Source organism: Antedon mediterranea, chromosome 2, assembly GCF_964355755.1.
Source record: "Antedon mediterranea chromosome 2, ecAntMedi1.1, whole genome shotgun sequence".
In the NCBI taxonomy this organism is placed as follows: domain Eukaryota; kingdom Metazoa; phylum Echinodermata; class Crinoidea; order Comatulida; family Antedonidae; genus Antedon; species Antedon mediterranea.
This window is the reverse complement of record NC_092671.1, coordinates 18,725,039-18,745,702: the sequence shown is the minus strand read 5'-3', so window position 1 is coordinate 18,745,702 and position 20,664 is coordinate 18,725,039. Positions and strand designations below refer to the sequence as shown.

Genomic DNA, 20,664 nt, shown 5'->3' with positions numbered 1-20,664 from the left:
TTTTTATTTCATAAGAAATGAAAGAATCAATTTGTTTTACAGTATTAGTTTAGTTCTGATAATTACTATTATAATAATGTATGCATAAATATGTATCTAGGCTATCAAAATTTAAATAATGGGTTCAATAATCGTTTCCATTAGTTGGCATTTTGATAACCATGGCATAGACTCAGTTCTAAAAGCATTTATTATAGACTGATATTAGTCCACATAAAAAATTACCACTACATAATTACTATCATTATGTATTATGGTTCAGAATTTTTTATACACTTTTGTCATACTTACGTTCATCATCAGTGTGATGTTTCTTTCTCAGTTCTTGCATCCTCTTTTCATCTCTTTGTTGCAATGCAGATGCTTTTTCCTATGAATGAAAATAAAAATCTAATAACTGATCAAAAATAATAACAACATTCCAAAATAATTCAGAAATAACCTGAAAACATTCATATTCATCCACAATCAATTTAACAATAATAAACTGATCAATGTAACTGCTCATTTAATAACATCATATTTGTTGTTCAGTAGGCAAATAAAGCAAAAAGTTTGAAAACAGAAGATTTTCTGAATGTGGCCCATTGTTAATAAGTGCGACATTAGGTTTTAGTTATTTTAAGTTAAGTCCTCTTATATGGCAATAGGGTCACACTTGTGTTTTTTGTAAGTCGTTAACCCAATTCAGTGATTAACAACAGGGGATGAAATACCTGAATACCCTATCTTTCTGAAAGATGCACTTGATTCTTTTAAGTGCACACAAGTTGGATTAAAAAGACCATCAGTTTTAAGTCCTTATCTGAGAAGATTTGTTCAACCACCACAACATTGCCGAAAAACTAAACCTGTGTTGATATTACGATTATGGTTTGCAGTGCCTCTGTTTTAATGGCTCAGCATCTTGACTTGACAATTTCTGTACTATTTGCAACTAACCTTTTTAAGTGTTGATCTGTTCAGGGTGGCCTCTTTCTTAACTTCCTCTTCAACTGGGTCACGACATAATGAATATTCATCATAATTTGTGATTCCTTTAAATTAAAAAAACAATAGTAATAAAAATATAGTATTTATTACAAAACATCTATACATTTTGTTTGTATGTTTGTCCCTTCATGTTTCATTGCCTAAAGAGATTAGAAGCATGTACTACCTCAATGGTTGGTGCCAACAAGAAGTGTACATGGCACGATTTGAAACAGGCTTTAACAGAGCCCTCATAAAGTGGTCCTAATAGGATGTAAACTTTTGCTTTTAAAATTCAGATGTAGAGAATTTTGTTTTTTTAACACCATATATAATAAGGATAATCCATCCAGCAATGGCTGATCATTAGGGACCCTCAGAGTTTTACAAAACAAACATATACACAAGATACTCTAAATAAAGTCTTATTCCAAGTCTTTGTGAGGGGAGATGTAATTTTGTCCTTAGAAAAAATCCTGACATGTGCCGTGACTTGAACCCAGGACCCTTGGAGTGGTAGCCAAGCATCATAACCACCAGGCCACAACTCCACTCGAGATGGTTTTACAAAAACTATGCATGTCAGAATGTATTTTAAGATTTAAATGTTGACGATACATTGAAACTAATAATATTAATAATTGATTAATAGATTTATACTAAACAGCTGATACAAATCTAAATGAATCTGAAACAAACATAATATGTAACAAAGCAAAATAACCTGTAGGTGATTGAACCTAAACCTCTCCAGATTAGCAAAGGTAGTTTTCTATTTATTTAATAAAGCCTTAGAGTAAATACCAGTGTACCTTTATTACCGTTTGCTAACTTACCTAATTTGGTACTAATTGTGATCAACATCTGACTCACTGTGTTACTGTCATCAATCTGTCAAGAGGGAAATGCAGTATATTATAGCAATGCCTAACCATGAAATTCTTGTAACATGATTGCAAAAATAATAATAACAGAAAATAAAACGTTAGATTAATGAACATGTATTAATCAGTGGATAAAACATTTAAGGAGAATTATAGAGTGGGGATTATACTTGTATTGCATTGACAATAGAACTTAATTATTGAAGCCCAGTATATGTATCTAAATTTATCCTGGATTATACCATAGGATTATATTTGTTCATACAGTAATCATTTGTACCTGAATTATCAAACAATAAATACAAAATTGTTATCACTCTAAATAAAAACAATTTTAATCTATAATTTAACAATACTGTATATAATTTTAAAAAATAAACTAATAAACAAAAGCAAAACATTAAAATAAACAATTGGGTTTATTAATTATTAACTAATATTAATAATGGGTTTATTAAATGGGTCTATTTGAAAAAACAGTAAAGTTTAATTCATCAAAATTAAAACTGAACTCTGAGTTTAAACTTGACTGAACCTAAAGCCCTACAGGCCTAGTACTACTAATGTATGCACATCACACTGTTTAATAACAAGCCAGCAGGTATGTCATTGACGATGTCACTGAATTGGTATAAACATTGATATCAATGGGCATAATTAACCCAGTAGTTGATAATGATAAGAACAATATACTTTAATTAAACAACAAACAATCTATCTTCTCAAGTTCATAAATTAAAATATTAATATAGTTTTTAAACTAAAGCACATTTATTATTATTTGTCAAAAAAGGAATACTAATTTGTTGGTTGGTTTTTTTTTTTAGTGAATTTTTAATATTTTATCTATAAAATGTGATGTAAATTACCATGTAGTATAATTAAGTTTGTATTGTTTAATTCTTTGATGTTAAAAATAATCGTGTGATTAGTAATTTTTTTTAAATTAAAAATTTGAAGGTCAAGAATAATGACCATGATTTCTCAGAATTAAGATTTTATGCAAAAGCATATTCTAAGACGCAGATAATCCTTTAGAGTTCTTTGCCTGGAGGAGACAATCACTGCGATTACTACATAAATATCTTCTACTCTATGGGGTATCATCACATTAATAACAACTATGATATTAATCATGATTGTAGGTTAACTTCACATCTTGGTGATGAAATCGAATACAACATATTCTTATAGGTTCAAAGGTTATAATAAAGTAACCATGGCAATATAGAAGTCATGTTGATGCATAGAATGAACTTGTAGCATCATGTTGAGTAAATTTCTAAATTTAATAAACATTTGTTCCAAGTACAAAATTGTTAAGCACCTGTTAAGCAGATACTCACATTCAAAAAAACTGCTTTAGATAATTTTTAGATTTTGCACGGTTTTCAAATCTAAAAAAAAAATCCATTAATTTATCTCCAAGGTTACGACACAACCCCTAAATGTGTAATGTTCAAATTTCCTTGGTCAAATCTCTGAAGTACTGCTAAATTCAAATAGACAGCCATTTCAAAAACTTATTAATGATTGATTAATTAACAGAATTAGAACGAACTTCAAGATAATTTCTAATATTTACTGTACACTATATTATTTACACATTATGACACTTATACTTTTTTAGGGCTAGTTTTCGGTTAAACATATCAAAATTGTTTTCTGCAAACTAATTTTAAAGGAAAATGAGACCAATCAATTGGAGTATTTTAATTCTTTTATGTAGACCTGTTTCTGCAGGCAACAAAATACTGAAATTTCTTTAAAAATACAGTATTAAAAAATACATATTCTCTTTCTCAGAAGAATTAGGCCTATAGACTAGTATCTTACACAATCAGTTGAATGATTGTGAGCTCGTCCAAAATGTGAGAACAATTTTTATTTTTGTGCAAATTACAGTAGGTTGTATATTTACAGTAAAGGGAAATCCCCTCAATAAACCATTGATATAGAGAATTAGTAATTCTACTTAATTAACAATAACATAAGCAATAAACATAAATTCTTCCATTTTCCCTATGGGCTGAATACTCATACTAATACTACTGTACAATATCATAGCTAAAGTGCATAGCCTTGCTGCTCAGTGTATTCAATACAGTAATATTTCCTAAATGAATTAGTGAGCTGGTTATTAAAGCTAGGATTAGAAATTATGAGATTTGATGTGACGCACTATGATTTTTAGTGCGTTGACAGCACAAGTTACAAAGTAATGATACAAACACTGAATATTAATGAAGAAACAGGAATAAACTTTATAATACAGTGTTAACAAATTTGACTTTGAACACTGAAAACTATACTTATATCTAGATACAACTATTCAATGAACATTTTACATAACATTTTAAGCAAGTGTTCACTATACTATACTAGGAAACAAATTAAGTTGCCATCAAGAACATGTCAGTATTAGAGGATAATCAATTGTTGTTAAGTGAGGTCGTGACCTTTTAGGATTTAAAAGTTATTGCTTTATGAAAGATGATCAGATATAGTGTCATTAATATTGATAACATCAGATGATGCTACAAAGTTAAAGCACATTCACCATAATTGTCAAACTCATTACAATGCAATATCAAGTTTGAAGTCGACAAATTCGCCAATTGGACACTTTTAACGATTAAAACATGCTTGTTATACAGTATAGTTATAATATGTTATAAAAAATAAGCACACATACTGTAAAGTTTATTCTATTGCTAATTGGTGGGAATATTTAATATGGTTGATATTACAGTAGGTAATATTTGATTTTATTTCATTCATACAAAACAACATTATTGATAAATTTTATTTAACACATCCTTGTCATTGACAATTATATTACTCAAATTCTGAGAATTAGGAATAGGAATTTAGAATCAGGAATATGGAATTAGCGGATAGGGAGTATACAGTTGGTATCATTGGGTAGGAGACAGGAAGTATGGATAGGCATAGGAGTACAGGTATAGGATAGGATAGGAGATATTAGATTAATATGGATAGGAATTGGGAGGTTGTGGAATATTGTACAGTAGTTCATAGTAAATAAGGTAGGAGGATATGAACTGGAAGTGGGAAAATAGCGTAGGACATGGAGCAACTCCATGCTTAGTATTGTAGGTATGGAGTCGGGTAGCAGATACTATATGAAGAGGTAAGGACATAGCAGACAGGAAATTTAGGAGATGGCAGTGTTGGTAGATAGACTGGATATAGCGATACTGTAGAAAGGAGGGTATAACAAGATGATAGAGATAAGAAGGGATGAGGCTAGAGCAGTGTTTCTGTGTACAGCATGGCTCATGTGCAGGTTAACCTGCACATGAGCCATGTTGGTATACCAACCAATTCACCACAAGAATGAATCCACCTGAAGAAAGTCTCTGTACTAATGGGTTATTGGTGTGAAATCACCAAACATATTCCATTATAATTTATATCTATACTCTTTTCTAACTGGGGAAAGTACATGTACAGTATATTAACAATAACAGTAACACACTATACTCAGGCTACCGAATAACAAATACTGTTCATTTATTGTAATGATATACTGATTTGTCTATAAGCACAAATTCTACAATGAAGCTAATTACAAATTGAGCGAAGGCTGTTAAAGTAATTTAGACAGGATACGTTGAAGCATAATTATCAAATATAAAATAATTCATAGAAATTGACGCCACATGTACATTGTCACAAACTATTACAGGTGATTAGAGGACTATAAGATGCTAGAAAATGACAGTATGATGAAATGCTGCTAAAGTTGAATTGCTGGATGAAGATTATGAAGGTGAGGAGGAGTCATGAATGATGGAAGAGGCAATGAAGATGACTAAAGATAGATAATACTAGACATTAATATTGAAAGGAGAAAGGTTAGCGATTACATAACATTAACCACTTCATTTTTTGTCTGTAGGTGCACAGTATAACATTAATTTTTATCGAATCTAAAAATATAATGCTAAAAGTTTGATAAAAACTCAATTTTCTACTTCAAACCGAGTACTGTTTTGAGTGTATTGCAAAATGTTCAACTAGAAACAAATTAAAATGAATTAGAATAACATAGCAATACTGGACTGTGGTTTGTCAACAATATGAATAGTTCTCTTAGTAATTATATTATAAGACAGTAAATTAAGTAAAAGTAAATAAACAAACCATCAACTTCAAAGTAACTCAATCAAAAATTGTTTACACACAATATTTACAAACATTTGTCAATCTATATTCTCATCGTAGATTACATTTTGATAAGGTTAATAGAATGTCTGTAGAATTATTAAACTGAGGGATTTAATTAGAGTCTTTGATCTTTGTTTTTTTTTAGGCCAAAAGACAATGGTAAAAATAAAAAATTAGTACTTACCAATACAGTTTTAATTGATCCATCCAATAGTTTGACCCTGAGAGGTCGAATCTTCTTTCTATATTCTAACATGTCCTGTAGAATAAACAAATATTTGAATGTCTTTTTTGTCTTTCTACAATATAGAACATAGCTAAGAAGGTAATTTTAATTTTTTAAATCAGGTCAATGACAAAAGGGCTGCCAATAGAAGTACCTAGATTTTTTGGTCACATGGCATGATACTGCCTTCCACCCAAAAAAACTGTTTTTTCATTCTAAATTTGTGTGTGGTCTTACAAACACAAAAACATCACATGAGTGAACGAAACGTTTCATAAAAACAGACCACAACGCTGTATTTGAACATTTTTTACACAGTTGAAAAAAATGCAGAGCTTTTCGTGGTATGAGTTGTTGATTCGTCCACAATTCTTTTGTTTTACTGGAGGCTTTTTTATAATTTTAGGCCAAGCCATAATTTTATGTAGTCTGTATTTTTGTCTTTCTTTATTTTATTTATCTCCGTTTCCGACAAATTTTCTGTATTACCTGAGAACAATACACTAAGCAATAAAAATCAGCATTTATTGGCAGGTAATTGAAGCTATAATTAGCATGGAAAGAGAATTTAAATATGTACAGTATGATTGTAGTGGTTTAAAGCTACAAGGGTCAGGATTAAGTACTTACTCCATGCCGCAATAGGTAATGCTCTAACGTTTTCCCAGACTCAAGCCAAACACCTTTTAATGGATCATCATCAGCCAGAAATAGACCATATTCATTGACTATGGGAGAAAAATTATAATAAAAATAATAAAATGCAGTTCAATTACCAAACTTGTTTTGAATTTATTATTGAAAAATATCATAATGGCAAAAAAACAATATGTAATGTGGTCAACACTTTTTATTTTATACAACATTTTTGTAAACTTTCATTACTAGAGTTTACCCAACAGCATGACACATCAACTGTCCATCAGGCCTGCACCATTATGACAATTATACTAATATTATATTAATTATTAATAGATGAGAATGGAAATATTGCAAGAGTTTGCCAGATCCAACAAATTACCAGGGTTATAATGTGAAGCGCTCTGTACATTAAGCGCTATTAGGAATAACGTATTATTAAAATACATTATACACAAAAAAATTGCTGTCTGAATACCTTGTTGTCCCCCGGTTAATCCAGCTTCTGCATTCTTTTCTCGAATCATTCGCAAGACATCATACACAATCGATCCTGGGTTAAACTGCATCGTCTTTGTACTCCCGGCATGCACTATGTTTATCTTGAGTGTGAGAGCCATGCTGAAAGATGAGTTACACTCTCCACTCTATCAAACTGCAATGAACAATAAGACACAGTCCTGATAAAAATATAGTTATATCTAATGCATATTTAAATAATCTAAATCTCGCACAAGAACACAAATTTGTATTATATTAAAATACAATTTGCATACTGAACTTATTCAAAACAACATTAAAATAGAATATGAATATTTAACATTTTTAAAGACTTTGTATTAATGTAAATAAAAGGACTATTTCTTTAATCAGAATAATTTAATAAGACGGCACTGTATCATACTCTAAAATGCATTAACCTCAACAACTTTGTACACAAATTCTTTCAAATCCCAAAATGAGTAAATGATAGTTTTTGTATGTTGCAACTGATGTTCACAAAAACATGGGCATGTCAAAATTGTTTGGGGCAACCAAATTGTAGACATTGGTTGCGCGAGGGCAACATTTATTTTGTGTCCTGGTGACACAATTTCATGTGAAAATGACAAGATAAAATGTTTAGTTAGTTCAAATTAAACACATGTACAGTATTAAAAACTAATTGCCTGTGCTTGTAAAGTAATAGTAATATATTTTTCATAGAGATGGTGATGAGATAACAATATTGCATGTTAGATTATAATGGAGTTTAAAGGGCAAAATGGCTATATCTAGACATATGGCTATAGGAGAGTTTCAAGGAATACAAACTTCCTGTGCTAATGTTCCCCGTTGAACCCACAAAGGAAGTGTAAGGTATAGAATTACCCTTCTTGAGACAACTGATTGAACATCAAAGTGGGAAGAACAGCTACACTAAGGGCCCGTCTGTGCTGCTTAGCGTCGAATAAACAGAAAAATAAATGTTGGCTCCCAAATAACAAGTTAGTGGTTGGTCATTATAACATTACATACCCAAAATGCAATTTGATCATGAGGTCAAAGCCAGCTATCAATAAAATAACCCTTATTTTGCTTTGCAGCTAAAAGTTGCACAGCAATAACTTAAAATAAATGGTGTTCTAATCCCCAATCTATTATTGGGTGTTTTTAACCATTATCTTCATTTGTGCTGTTTTTGATGCCAATAAATTGAGGTTAATTTATTCATGAATCATAATCAGTTAATTTTTTGCAGCAGACTAAACTAAAAACTAAAAAAAGGGATTTAAAAAGAGTCTAGGTTAAGCCCTTGAATTATTAATAATAATGTTGCTTTGAACAGAAAAAAAACCAAAGTATATAAAGTTAACATTTCTCCACTGCAGTAGAAAAAATCTTTGTATTTTTCTAGCAACCTACCTATACACCTTTTAAAATTTCGTGTACTGCCAGAACAATTGCAATTTTTAAAACTGTTTACTGTAATTAATGTTTATTTTTAGTGAAAGACCAAATTTCTATTTACAAAAAAAAAAAAAACATATTTTCAATGGCTCCTGTTAATTGATCAACATTTCCTTAATTCAATTTAAATTGTTATTTAAAAGTAAATATGAAACTTACATAAAGAACTTCTGTCTCTTGGTTTTTACAATGTCCACTTCCTGGAAAATACAAAAAAAAAACATTCAAATTTTGATTTATTGGATTTTAATAACAAATTTGGTAAACATTTATTTGGAAAAGGTGGCTCTAAATTTTGACGAGGAAGAACGTGAAACTAACAGTAACACAGTACCATGTACAGTATCATCAGCAAATGGATTAATACTGTAATACTGTATACTATAGTACTGCAGTAATAAAAAATAACGGCTGTATGAGTTGAATAGGGAGACTATGTTTATGAGTTGAAAGAACGTCTGTTCTATTTATAATACACCTACTTTTCTGGAGTAACTACAATTAATCTTGGGTCCTTTAATACTATACAGTATCTGGAATTGAATTCCAAAGGCTACATAGGCTACAGTATGCAAAAATGTGCCAAACACACAATATTCATGGCCATTTAAATACAGCGCTGAAAATTTTTTTAGAAGCTGACCATGCAATAGTAGCATCAGTCATTGAAATGGGAGAAGCTGACCATGCAATAGTAGCATCAGTCATTGAAATGGGAGAAGCTGACCATGCAATAGTAGCATCAGTCATTGAAATGGGAGAAGCTGACCATGCAATAGTAGCATCAGTCATTGAAATGGGAGAAAATAATCACTAGTGTATATGTACAGGATAACAGAATAACTTGTTCACATGTCTCTTCAATCCTGAGCCACTACACCAATGGGTCACCAAAACAGGAAGCTGTACAGATAGTAGTGAAGGTGCCTGAATTCTGGATTTAAAATAAATCTCTTCTTAACAGTACAATCACTAATTATCTTTTTAAAATGTTAAATTGAAATTGTTAAATAAACGCAGGTGATGATATGTTTATGTGATGGCACCGCTATTATCAGAAACAAAGTCTCAAAATCTTGCACATGGTGAGGTCTGTCTGTACACTGTGCTCTGACAGTAAATCATAGGCCATACAGTAATACTATGCAGGACTAAACAATTAAAACAAATTCACCATAATTATGTGACGCTTTGGATGACATGGATTATTGTTTTGTACACCAACACTAGCACTAGAAATATTGTACAGTATCTCTCTCAAGCTAGGTTCTTAGTAGGACAAAATGCAAGTGTACTGTAGAGTAAGCGCAACACAAGTGAGTTGACCAATGACAATTGACAGTTTAGATAATTCATTGCTTGTGATGGTCAAAATGACTTGCATTGCGTTTAAATACATTTTTGTGTTTGTGTCTTTTCTTGAGAGATACAGCAAATAAGTTTGATATTCACAAACAAAATTGAAAAATAATTACAAACACTCCAAAAAGTGAGGCAAGCCACCATCATAAATTTTATTTGTTCATCTTCATTGGTAAATATGGTCACAGGGATTTTTTTCTTAGTGGCCAAAAGTTTTGTAGTCTATATTGTCTATCACAATTCAAACAATCAAAATAACTTATACTACTGTACACTATGGTGAAAGTGAAAGCATGAAGGTTTATCCTTTACCTATGAAAGTGTAATAAACACATACAGTACTGTTTACACTGGTAACTGCAACATTGTACTGTAAAATACAATGCAGAACTACTTTTAATCATGAATTCATTTTTGTACAGTAAATATCTACAGTAATCTACTCATTCATTTAGAAAACTGCAGATCAAGAAGAAGAAATCAATTACTCAATAGTTCGGTCTACAAAAATCTCCAAAACTGTATGCTTAATCAATAGTTTCTACCAAGCCTAATGTACAATTCTCTCCTTCATCGAATCAACACTGCATATTTAATATTATTATCGCTGACGTTAGATATTGTCAAGAACACTTTATTAAAGGGTTTATCTATGTGTGTTTGATCTCTAATTTCTCAGTAGAATTTTTGCTTCATTAAAACCAAATCTGAATCATTAATTAACAGATAGAGCAATGGTTAATTATTAATGCATTAAGTATGAAAGAAATTTTAGTAATAAATTAGTTTAAATTGTCATCATTATTACTAAATACTTTTATTCAATTTTATGTTGGGAATTAGTAGTGTAGAAGGCAGAGGGTACATTTTCCATAACGAAAACTTTCAACTTAGAATGAGAAAATAATAAGGTACGGTAAGTTGGCATGTACTGTTTATTGAATTAGACCCTAAAACACTCTTTTCACTCCTTTTATTTATTTTCTAGAAGAAAAAAATTGCAAAAAATTAATAGGGACACCCCTATTAAGAGGACAATTTTTAGTGAAACAAATAAGAGGGATAAAATAAAACTAATGGTCACCCTTTATTTAGGAGACACCATTTCAATGGGTTCCAATGGGTTCTACTGTATTGTGAGAGTTGGGTCATCTCAAAAACTGTGTTGATTTGACACAGAGTATTGTGTCAAGTGTGTTGTTTAAACAAGCTGCCTAATAAACCCTGTTCAATATGAGTACTTTAGATCTATTTAATTCTTAATCTAGGTCTACTGTATGCATGAAGTTATGAACAAATGATGATAAAGTAATTGAATATTTTAAGGAAGGATGTTATGTGTTGTAACAGGGTCACCTGGATACTGAGGTTTACTCAAAGCTTTATTTCAAGGCTTTATTCTTTCAACTAAACAAACGCATAAACAATAATCAAGGCATTTAACAACAATATATACAGTATATATTTACATTTTATTTAAACTTGCCAAAAGAGGCTGTGCTTTAAACAGATGCTCACACAATACAATTTGTGAAAAAAGAAAAGGTTTAAAATTGAAAAATTAAATTATTCAACATAATACTAGGGCCTATTTAATAATTGATTATATCATATTTTTGCTCCTACCTAGGCCTAGGGGCCTAGGCCCCTACCTGTCCTAGACACCACATAATTTAGTCTCACTTCCTGGAATGACAATAAATAGTACAGAAATTGCTCAATCAAGTCCTCATTTTTTTTATAGTTTTTACAATTTGTTTTACTTACTTTACTTTACCTAAATAATACTATTTACTAGGTTTAGCCCAGAACAGTGACGCAAAATTCATTAGGCTGGCCAAAAGGAGCAATGTACGTAGGTGACAACCCAATTACTCACAATAACACAAAATACCAAAGGTATGTTTTTAAAAGAAGTACAACCTTCCGTTTTTCGCTTCACTAAACAATCATGAATGATAATCCAAAGAAAGTGGACGCATCCCGCAATAGCAGGTTTAGCCGTGCATGGCTGCCTGATGAGATGGGCTTGGCAGAGGTCACGGCAAGGCCTAGCCTAGCCTAGTTAATTGTCAATAACAGCAACTATTCAGCAAAAAAACGATAATAAAATAACAGCTAATATACTTGGTTTCCATAACGGAACTATGAATGCAATGAAAAGTAAATATACTTACTGTATGTAATAAGTTAACCCTCTCAGGAATGCCGCAGCGAAACAACTCCCAACAAAATGGCTGGCAATACCAAATGACGTCATCGATAAAGTATGACAAAGTTCGCAAAAAGAAGATAAATAAAATTGATTTCATGATAATTTGAGTTGGTGAAACTTTTTTTGTGAGGACATAGATTTTTATTGTGACAAGATAGTACTCTATTCGTTTTTTTTTAAAGTTTCTCGGAATTTCATGTAATATAATATGTCAGACAGTTATTACTACTGTGTGGCATATTTTTATCCCGCCATCACTATTTTTGGAGAAATCGGCAAACATGTGCAGAGGCCTATGAAAATAAAATTAGTCACCTTTAATAAAAAATATTAAAAAAGAATTGCTAAAAAATATTATTCGCCAACAGACGGAAATTTATGTATAAGGCTTCAGTTCTTTCCGTTTTAGATCCTCATGAAGATGAAATTGGTACCGTCAGGCCCCGGTAAAATGATAAGACTCTGCTTACAGTTTCAATTTTAGATTGAAATGGCGACACAACATCCTCTCCTCCTCCAAAAACTTTTTTTCGATGGTGCATCGACAAAGCAAGAGATAGAGAAAGCAATACTGTACAGCAACATTTCCATTACACGCATACAAACCTAGCTAATTTACTAGAACTTAGAGGTTAATTCTCTCAAAATAATACTTCAAACTTGCAATATTCATCTCAATGTTGATGTTAAGTCACATGGATAAGAGTTTTAAATGAAATAAAAAATGTATGTTTACCTGCATGCAAATATACCACTTGAAGTGATGGCGCTGAAGCATTTGGGTCAATATCTAGCTTGCATATATTAAAATCTAACTTTAATTTGCATATTTTCGTAGGCCTACATCTCATTTGCATATCAGACATTTAATAATTCCATGTTTATTAGGAATCTCATTTTTATAGACATCGTTAATGTACCGTAGGCTACATTATAGGCATACTTTTTACATACGCTTTTTATAGATTATTGACGTAATTCATAAAAAGAGTAAGTAATGTTAAATTTTTTTTTACTCCACTGGACTGTGAGCTGTTTATAGGTGATGTGCTATCCTGGGGATGATCATGATATAAATGTTTTTGAAAGTCATGATTTAAATTGAATTGAAAAATTGACCAATATTTAGTCACAATATCAATAAAATAACATTAGTTATGATAGAAGGAATTAAAATAAACTAATTTGTGTGTGCTTAATTCCATGGCTGCTATCGTCTTGGCTAACACTCGTTAGCCAACCGACCAACATAGTGATAATTGGACTAAAGTCACCTCATACCCCTTTCACACCAAAAGCAAAACTCTGAAGACACTCCGGTGTTGCTTTTGGTGTGAAAGGGGGTATGAGGTGACTTTAGTCCAATTCTAGCCTAAAAGTTCTGCTGTGTATATTATACAGGACACGTTGTGAATTTGAGAAACTGTCTCTCTATTTCCTGCTCCAGGAATCCTCCATGATAGAGGTGTTCGTAAAGGGAACATTATCTACTTATTCATTCTCAGGTTGATTGTCTTTTGGCCTACGATGTTTTTTGTCTTTCTTTGTAATTTTGAACTTTCACAACTTAATTTAACATTTTTTTGGAGTAACATATGAAATTTAATTAGATTTGAAAAGAGAGATCAGTAATCTAGATGATAGTGTTGTCTCTGAAGAGGCTAGCAATTTTACTCACCAACATATAAGCGAACGTTTTAGGCCTGCGCTTAATTGAAAAAATAGAAAAGGTAATTTACAATTAAAGGCAAATTACTACAAATGGAGATTGTAGGCCTGTGTAATTCAATTGGGAGACATTTTTTTTCGAAAAAAGACCAACAAATACAAAATGGAATTCAAATTACACAATACAATACAAAATGTTACATTAACAACATTCCTGAAGCTATTTTGGTAAATAGAAAACTGAACTTTACAAATATTGAAACGGTGGAACATATGATTTTAGGCACTGAGTACGTAAGTTCGTGGTTAGAATTATGTAGGCCTATAGGATAACTTCCAATTTATCTTTCTTTTAGTTTTTAAATCATTATTAGGCCTACTTTCCTATATATATTTTTAATACGTACGGATCAATTTTTATTAGATCAAACTATAGGCCCTATAGGCCTAATAGACAATTTATACAAAAAAACTCTGGAAACATTTTAAAAGAAATTGGAAAATTTAAATAGTGTATTATTTTGTTTGACAACATCTACTAGCCTACATACAATGTGAACATTAGGCCTATTTGTAATAATATTTAGGCCTATATATATAAACATTTTCAATTTGGCTTGATTAGTGTGACGGCTTTTGTTGTTAAGGTAGGCCTATGTTTTTTTTCTTTTTTTTGTGCATGTACATTTGAAAGATTATAGAAATAAGAATTAATACGAAATACGCGATGATATTTTGGAGTGGGGAGATTTTATTTTGTTGGTGTACTATCACAATGTACTGTTGCTAAAGGTTATCGATAGGTCATATGGAACGCCATTCGCTACACACTCTGTAGGCCTTATTATAAATACTGTCTTGCAATTTTGCGTTGTAGATTATTTTGTCTGAAATTACAATAATAGTATAAAAAACCAAAATATTAAAAACATATGAAGTAAATAAGATACAGTGTAACAATTTGTAAATCCAAGTTTCGCACATTTGTAATGCACAACTGGCGTTCTATTCTAATGTTTGTTGTAAGCCGGAAAATTTAAACGTTATAACACGATCGGCTAAATTTACTTTTTTTATGTAAGATACCTTATTTAACGTAAAAGCACATTTTTCATTTATATAATATATGATACTAATATAACATGCATATTTGTTGTAATGCCATGTGAAATGTAATGTTTTTTTTAGCTTTAGAAATCAAGCGTTATGGGTAGGCATCAGCAGCAGCACCGTGGTGGTGGAAGAAAATCATTCAGTCCCCGTCGGCGTCCGATAGATAATAAAGATATGCATGGGCCTAGCACAAGTAGTGGTGGGGTTCCGTCCACACAGAAGAAAGCGAGAAAACGTATGTTTTATAATGGTGTCAACATGATAATTAATGCCAAAAATAATGTGCATACATTCTGATTAAACAGGCCTGGCTAGTCTTTATTTGTTTTAGGCAGGTTGACCAATCCGGTAGCTAGCTAATTAATAATTAATATTAATAAAAAAATACAGTTACAGTATTTAAATGAATTCAATTCGAAGCAGCTAGGCCTCACGTCACTAAGCCTAGTTTTATATATTAATAATTAATAGCCTATAATAACTTTTGCCTATCCATGCTAGCGCCCAGAAAGACATTATGTTCTTTGTAGACTATCCCTAGGCCTGTGATGTAGCTTGCCGTACTGTTATTTAGGCTGTAAGTGTATAATTATCTAGTCTAACCTTAAAAACTTCTTAGCAACTTGTATTGTACATTTAGTAGTTTATTTAGGCAAGAAGTTTGACAGTATAGTAGCCTATAGGCCTAGTATACAAATATTTACTGAGCTGAGGGGCATGGTTAAAAATAAAGCCCAATGTAATCTGGAGACTACTAGCATTTACCTCCATGACTATATAGTACTGTATGTATCCAGATCACTGACGGTTGGCTGTAGGCTAGTTCATGAGCGAACCCATAACATGGACTTGGTTAGAGTAGGTCTATCTCGTGGAACAGTTTTTCTGTCACGAATAAAAAAAAGCCCTTCGCAGCATTTGATAATTCATTGCATGTTTCCTTATGAGATATTATTCCCAAAGCATATTTTAAATGACTGCTAAACTTACTAAGTAAGCTAAATCTACACGAATTAGGCTAGGGCTAGCCACGCAATTGTCATGCGTCATTAATGTGGATCTGAATGTTTATGAATAAAATAGAAGGTTTTAACAGACATGTGTAGTTTAGCTGGTCTATAGTTGGTCGAGAGCATGGCAATTACTATAGGCCAGCGATTAAATTAGATGAAGTGATGTAGCCACAAGAAATAAAGTGACCGTGCGATTTTCGAAAGAAAAGGGAACAATCTTTGTTAAAGCCAATGGGCTGTCAAAGGCCTCTGTGAAAAAGTGGTGAGGTTGAAACTTTATCAACTGTACTAGTGGCTACGGCCCTGAGATGCCACGAATTGAAAATTATTATAAATTAAAATGTTCCATACCATGTTTTTCAGAGAGGAGGTTCAGACCAGGAACTAGGGCTTTACGTGAAATACGAAAATATCAAAAATCAACAGATTTGCTACTGAGAAAGTTACCATTTGCACGTGTTGTAAGTCTCATTACATTTCATTTCTACATATTTATTTTTATTTATTTATAAAAAATGTTTGTTTATAGGGTCATCTTGTGACAAGTACTATTGTACTTCTTGACATGACCCTCTGACTATATATACAGTATAATATATTATATCATCAACAACTCTCTCTCTCTCTCTCATAGAAACCCATATTCAGGAAACTGAGAACAAAGTGTCTAAGAACCTTGGGATCATTTCTAGGCTTTCTTCCTTCCTCCCAACTAATATTCTCAGGACCCTTTATTGCACACTCATCCTTCCTTATTTGAGCTATGGTAACATTGTCTGGGCCAACACTTACCCCACAAACATCATTAAACTCTCTATCCTACAAAAAAAAAGCTATCAGGACTATAATAATCTGGCGCTCATCCACTGTCACATTCCTCCCATTTATTCTCCAAACTCAATCTTCTCAAACTCTCGGACATTAACCTATCCCAGCAAGGTGTCTTTGTTTTTTCGGCTACTCACTCACTTCTCCCTTGCCATCTCAACGAACTTTTTGCTCCCAATAATACCGTTCATAAATATTACACTAGAACCAGAAATAACATATATATCCCCAACCACAACACCAATTATTTTCAACATAGCATTAGATACTCTGGACCTCTATTGTTTAACAATTTACCCCCCTCAATTTACCCCCCTCAATTTCCTGTGTTGCTAACCGCTATTCATTCTATCATAAAATTAAAAATTATCTTTTGTCTCATTACTGATCGATCTGTTTGATATGGTCGTTGTTTTCATGTTCCGTGACTTGCTACCTTTATTATTCATTTGTCATCATATTCGCTCTATGCCATAAAGCTGTACTTTTTTCTGTTCATCATTTTTACTTTTTATTCCAACTTTTATCTACTGGTTTTAAATTCATTTTTTATTTCTTTATTATTAAATTAATTTATTTACTTTATTTATATTTATTCTTCTCTTAATTTAAATTTGTAAAGGCAATCCCGTCACAAGATTCTAATCTTTTTGGGATTTGCCTTCGTCCATTTTCTTGTATTATCACTTGCCATTTTGTTTTTGGTACTTTTGTCTTCTGGACGTAATTTATGAATACATTTTTTTGAATTGAATATATAAACAAACTAATAATTTTATTTTTCGAAATAAATGTTTATTGACACCAATATAATGCATGTAATTTAGAGTTGGCAAAATTTATCTTATTCAAATTGAATTTACTACTTTTAGGTTAGAGAAATTGCAATGATGTTTTCCTCTCATGCAGACCTTAGGTGGCAGTCAAGTGCTATTATGGCAATACAAGAGGTAATAACTTTAAATTCAACAAAAAATTAATGTACAAAAACACTCCAACAATGCACAGATTTCTCCATGAACAATGTATTACAATGTATTTTTGATACTTATTTTCAAACTTTTAGTTCAATTCATAATTATAATACCAGAAATAAATTAGATTATGCTTATGATTGTTTTAATACGGAGGTTGACAAGCATGATATATCTTTTCAAGGTCCACAAATATGGAATTCTTTACCTGAAGAACTCAAAATTATTAATTTTATTTCTTCATTTAAGTTCAAATTACATGAATACCTTGTTTCTACTATTATTGTTTAAGTTGATAATATATCTGTCTTAAGTTAAATTATAACTGCATTTGTTAAGTTAAATGTCTTTTTTGTTCATTATCATATAATTATATATATTTCTTACCTTACCTTAATTTTAAATATGTTGCCTGGACCCCACATTCTAAAGCTTAAGCTTCCAGTGGGGTACCCTTTTTCTCATTTATTATCTATTATTTTTAGAAAATGTAACTGTATTTTGTTTTTATTTGAGAAATAAAATTTATTGATTGATTGATTATTGAAAGTCAATTTTTAATCTACTGTAGTATCCGTATCTAGCGTATTATTATGATAAGGAATCAGTATTGTCCCAATTTGTTCCGACTCATAGTACAGTATAGTATATCTAGTATATTGTATGGTAAATTCAAATATATTGTACTTTTTATCAATCCAATTTTACCCTCACTTTGCTCTTGTTTAATGTCTACCATACAGTACCTCTACTAGACAAGTGTTATTTTGTGCTTTGCCCCAGGGGAGAACCACCCTGTGTTGATCTGGGCCTCCATTGATACATTTAAGTTGAACTTTTCTTTAGCAATTTGGAATTTATTCTGGTAAATCTTGCTGGCAAAACCAGCTTTGGTAAAACATTGATGAATGCAAATGAGAATAATTTAAAGTGGTAAGCATGGGTGATACCAACACAAGAGAAATTAATTTATAAATTCTTCTTCCTTTGTTTAGGCAGCAGAGGCTTTTATTATATATCTATTTGAAGATGCCAACTACTGTGCTATTCATGCAAAACGTGTGACTGTTATGCCTCGTGACATTCAACTGGCCAGACGGATAAGAGGAAGACAAGCTGGTCTAGGATAGATTTTTACTGTTTTTTTAACAATTTGTAACAAACTTACTCTGTTGGCCTGGCTCAAACCTCTGATTTTCCTACAAGTATAATTTGTAAATAGTGTGTAGGAAATTTACAGTTATATATATAATTTTAAGTGTATACAGTTAGTTAACTTCTTATTTATTCCTTGCCTGGTACATGGGATCGTTTCTATAACAACCTACAAAAAGAAGTTGTAAAGAGAAGCTTAGAGTCTGTTACGATTCTGTTTTTAATAAGAAAGATATTATGCATGGATATCTTGCAGACTTATCTACAACGCTTTCACATGTTGGTTTTTGAGTTATTGTAATGATGAATAAAATATTTTTGTGTTGTAAGTATCCATGCTGTATTGTATGTACTTGGAGTAATCAGGGCCAATATATTCAATACAAATTAGCTAATATGCTTGGATGATTCATTAGAAGGATTGTTAACTGCCATGGATAAAAATATTATTTTGAGACTACACATTGCTTTAATTAGACCTAACATTGATTATGGTACACCTGTATTGACACCACTGAAAAATTTGTTTGACCCAATAATGCCGCTGTTTTAACACAAGATTAAACAAGGCCATATACATGGCTGCAGTCGCGTGCGCAAATTTGAGTTAGTGTTTACCGACCGACATAGTGAGTTATAGAGTCGCGACCGACCGAGATAGTGAGCTATAGAGTCGTGACCGACCAACCGACTGACATAGTGAGCTATAGAGTCGCGACCAACCGACCGACATAGTGAGCTATAGAATCGCAACCAACCGACCGACATATTGAGCTATAGAGTCGCGACCAACCAACCGACATAGTGAGCATAGAGTCGCTTCTACACGCGACTAAAAATGCCATGATAGTCTCACATTTCAGGACATTTGAAATTGTTCTTGGTTGCCCGAATGAACAGAGATAACATTGACTACAAGAGAGAATACATAGTTTTAACATAGAAACTTAGATAGAAACAACAGCGACACTAAGTGTGTCTTTTAGAATAGCACAACACCACTTATTAGTATTACTATTATAACATATGATACATTCTTATGAATCTGGAACGACGTACATATGCCTACAAGTCTAGCGAGGGACTAGATATATATACCATGGGACAGTATTCCTCCCCTGAGCTTATGGCTTCTCTGCCAAAAAAAAAAACAATTAAAAACAATTTTACACAACATTTTAATCACTTTAACATCTTTTTTTTTACCATTTTATTTGATTTAGTATTTAAATCTACAATCTAGTATTAAATTTTAAAATAACTATCGCTGTAAAAATAATAAAATACAAGTAACAATAACATAGCATGTGTTTTATGAGTGGTGTAACTATTTCTATACTCGCATACTATAGATAAATCTTAAAAGAAGGTGACAGGAAGTATTGTTTTTTGTTTACGCTTTACCTTTGTAAGCGACTCATAAACACTGTGTGTCCGGTAATATCCTAACAACAAAAGCTAAATAAAAAAG

The 20,664-nt window shown here is 31.7% G+C and overlaps 2 protein-coding genes across 10 annotated transcripts in view; one reads left to right on the top strand and one right to left on the bottom strand.

The window, feature by feature from the left end:
* The window catches only part of LOC140040658 (talin-1-like), a 76,724-nt gene extending 64,227 nt beyond the window's left edge, over window positions 1-12,497 (bottom strand). For 6 of the 9 annotated variants that reach the window (XM_072086751.1, XM_072086756.1, XM_072086752.1 and 3 more), the window contains exons 1-8: window positions 12,405-12,496; window positions 9,025-9,065; window positions 7,394-7,570; window positions 6,907-7,004; window positions 6,235-6,309; window positions 1,809-1,863; window positions 943-1,037; window positions 292-370 (exon numbers count right to left, since the gene is read on the bottom strand). In XM_072086751.1, coding sequence (XP_071942852.1) covers window positions 292-370; window positions 943-1,037; window positions 1,809-1,863; window positions 6,235-6,309; window positions 6,907-7,004; window positions 7,394-7,535 — 544 coding nt within the window. In that variant the 5' untranslated portion in view covers window positions 7,536-7,570; window positions 9,025-9,065; window positions 12,405-12,496. Of the gene's footprint in view, window positions 1-291; window positions 371-942; window positions 1,038-1,808; window positions 1,864-6,234; window positions 6,310-6,906; window positions 7,005-7,393; window positions 7,571-9,024; window positions 9,066-12,404 lie in introns of all 9 variants that reach the window. The other 3 variants (XM_072086749.1, XM_072086754.1, XM_072086753.1) reach the window with 1 other exon arrangement.
* Window positions 12,498-15,108: 2,611 nt separating this feature from the next.
* Window positions 15,109-19,525, top strand: LOC140039751 (uncharacterized). The gene is made up of 5 exons (XM_072085362.1): window positions 15,109-15,187; window positions 15,299-15,458; window positions 16,600-16,697; window positions 17,937-18,014; window positions 19,034-19,525. Exons 2-5 carry the CDS (start codon window positions 15,317-15,319, stop codon window positions 19,166-19,168), a joined length of 453 nt encoding a protein of 150 aa, XP_071941463.1. The 5' UTR covers window positions 15,109-15,187; window positions 15,299-15,316; the 3' UTR covers window positions 19,169-19,525.
* The last annotated feature ends 1,139 nt before the right edge of the window (window positions 19,526-20,664 follow it).

Bases quoted from the DNA above. Each gene is read 5' to 3' on its own strand.
- LOC140039751 (XM_072085362.1), top strand. From the start codon at position 15,317: ATGGGTAGGCATCAGCAGCAGCACCGTGGTGGTGGAAGAAAATCATTC. The intron at 16,698-17,936 runs GTAAGTCTCATT...TACTACTTTTAG, and splicing joins AGTTACCATTTGCACGTGTT to GTTAGAGAAATTGCAATGAT. The intron at 18,015-19,033 runs GTAATAACTTTA...TCCTTTGTTTAG, and splicing joins CTATTATGGCAATACAAGAG to GCAGCAGAGGCTTTTATTAT.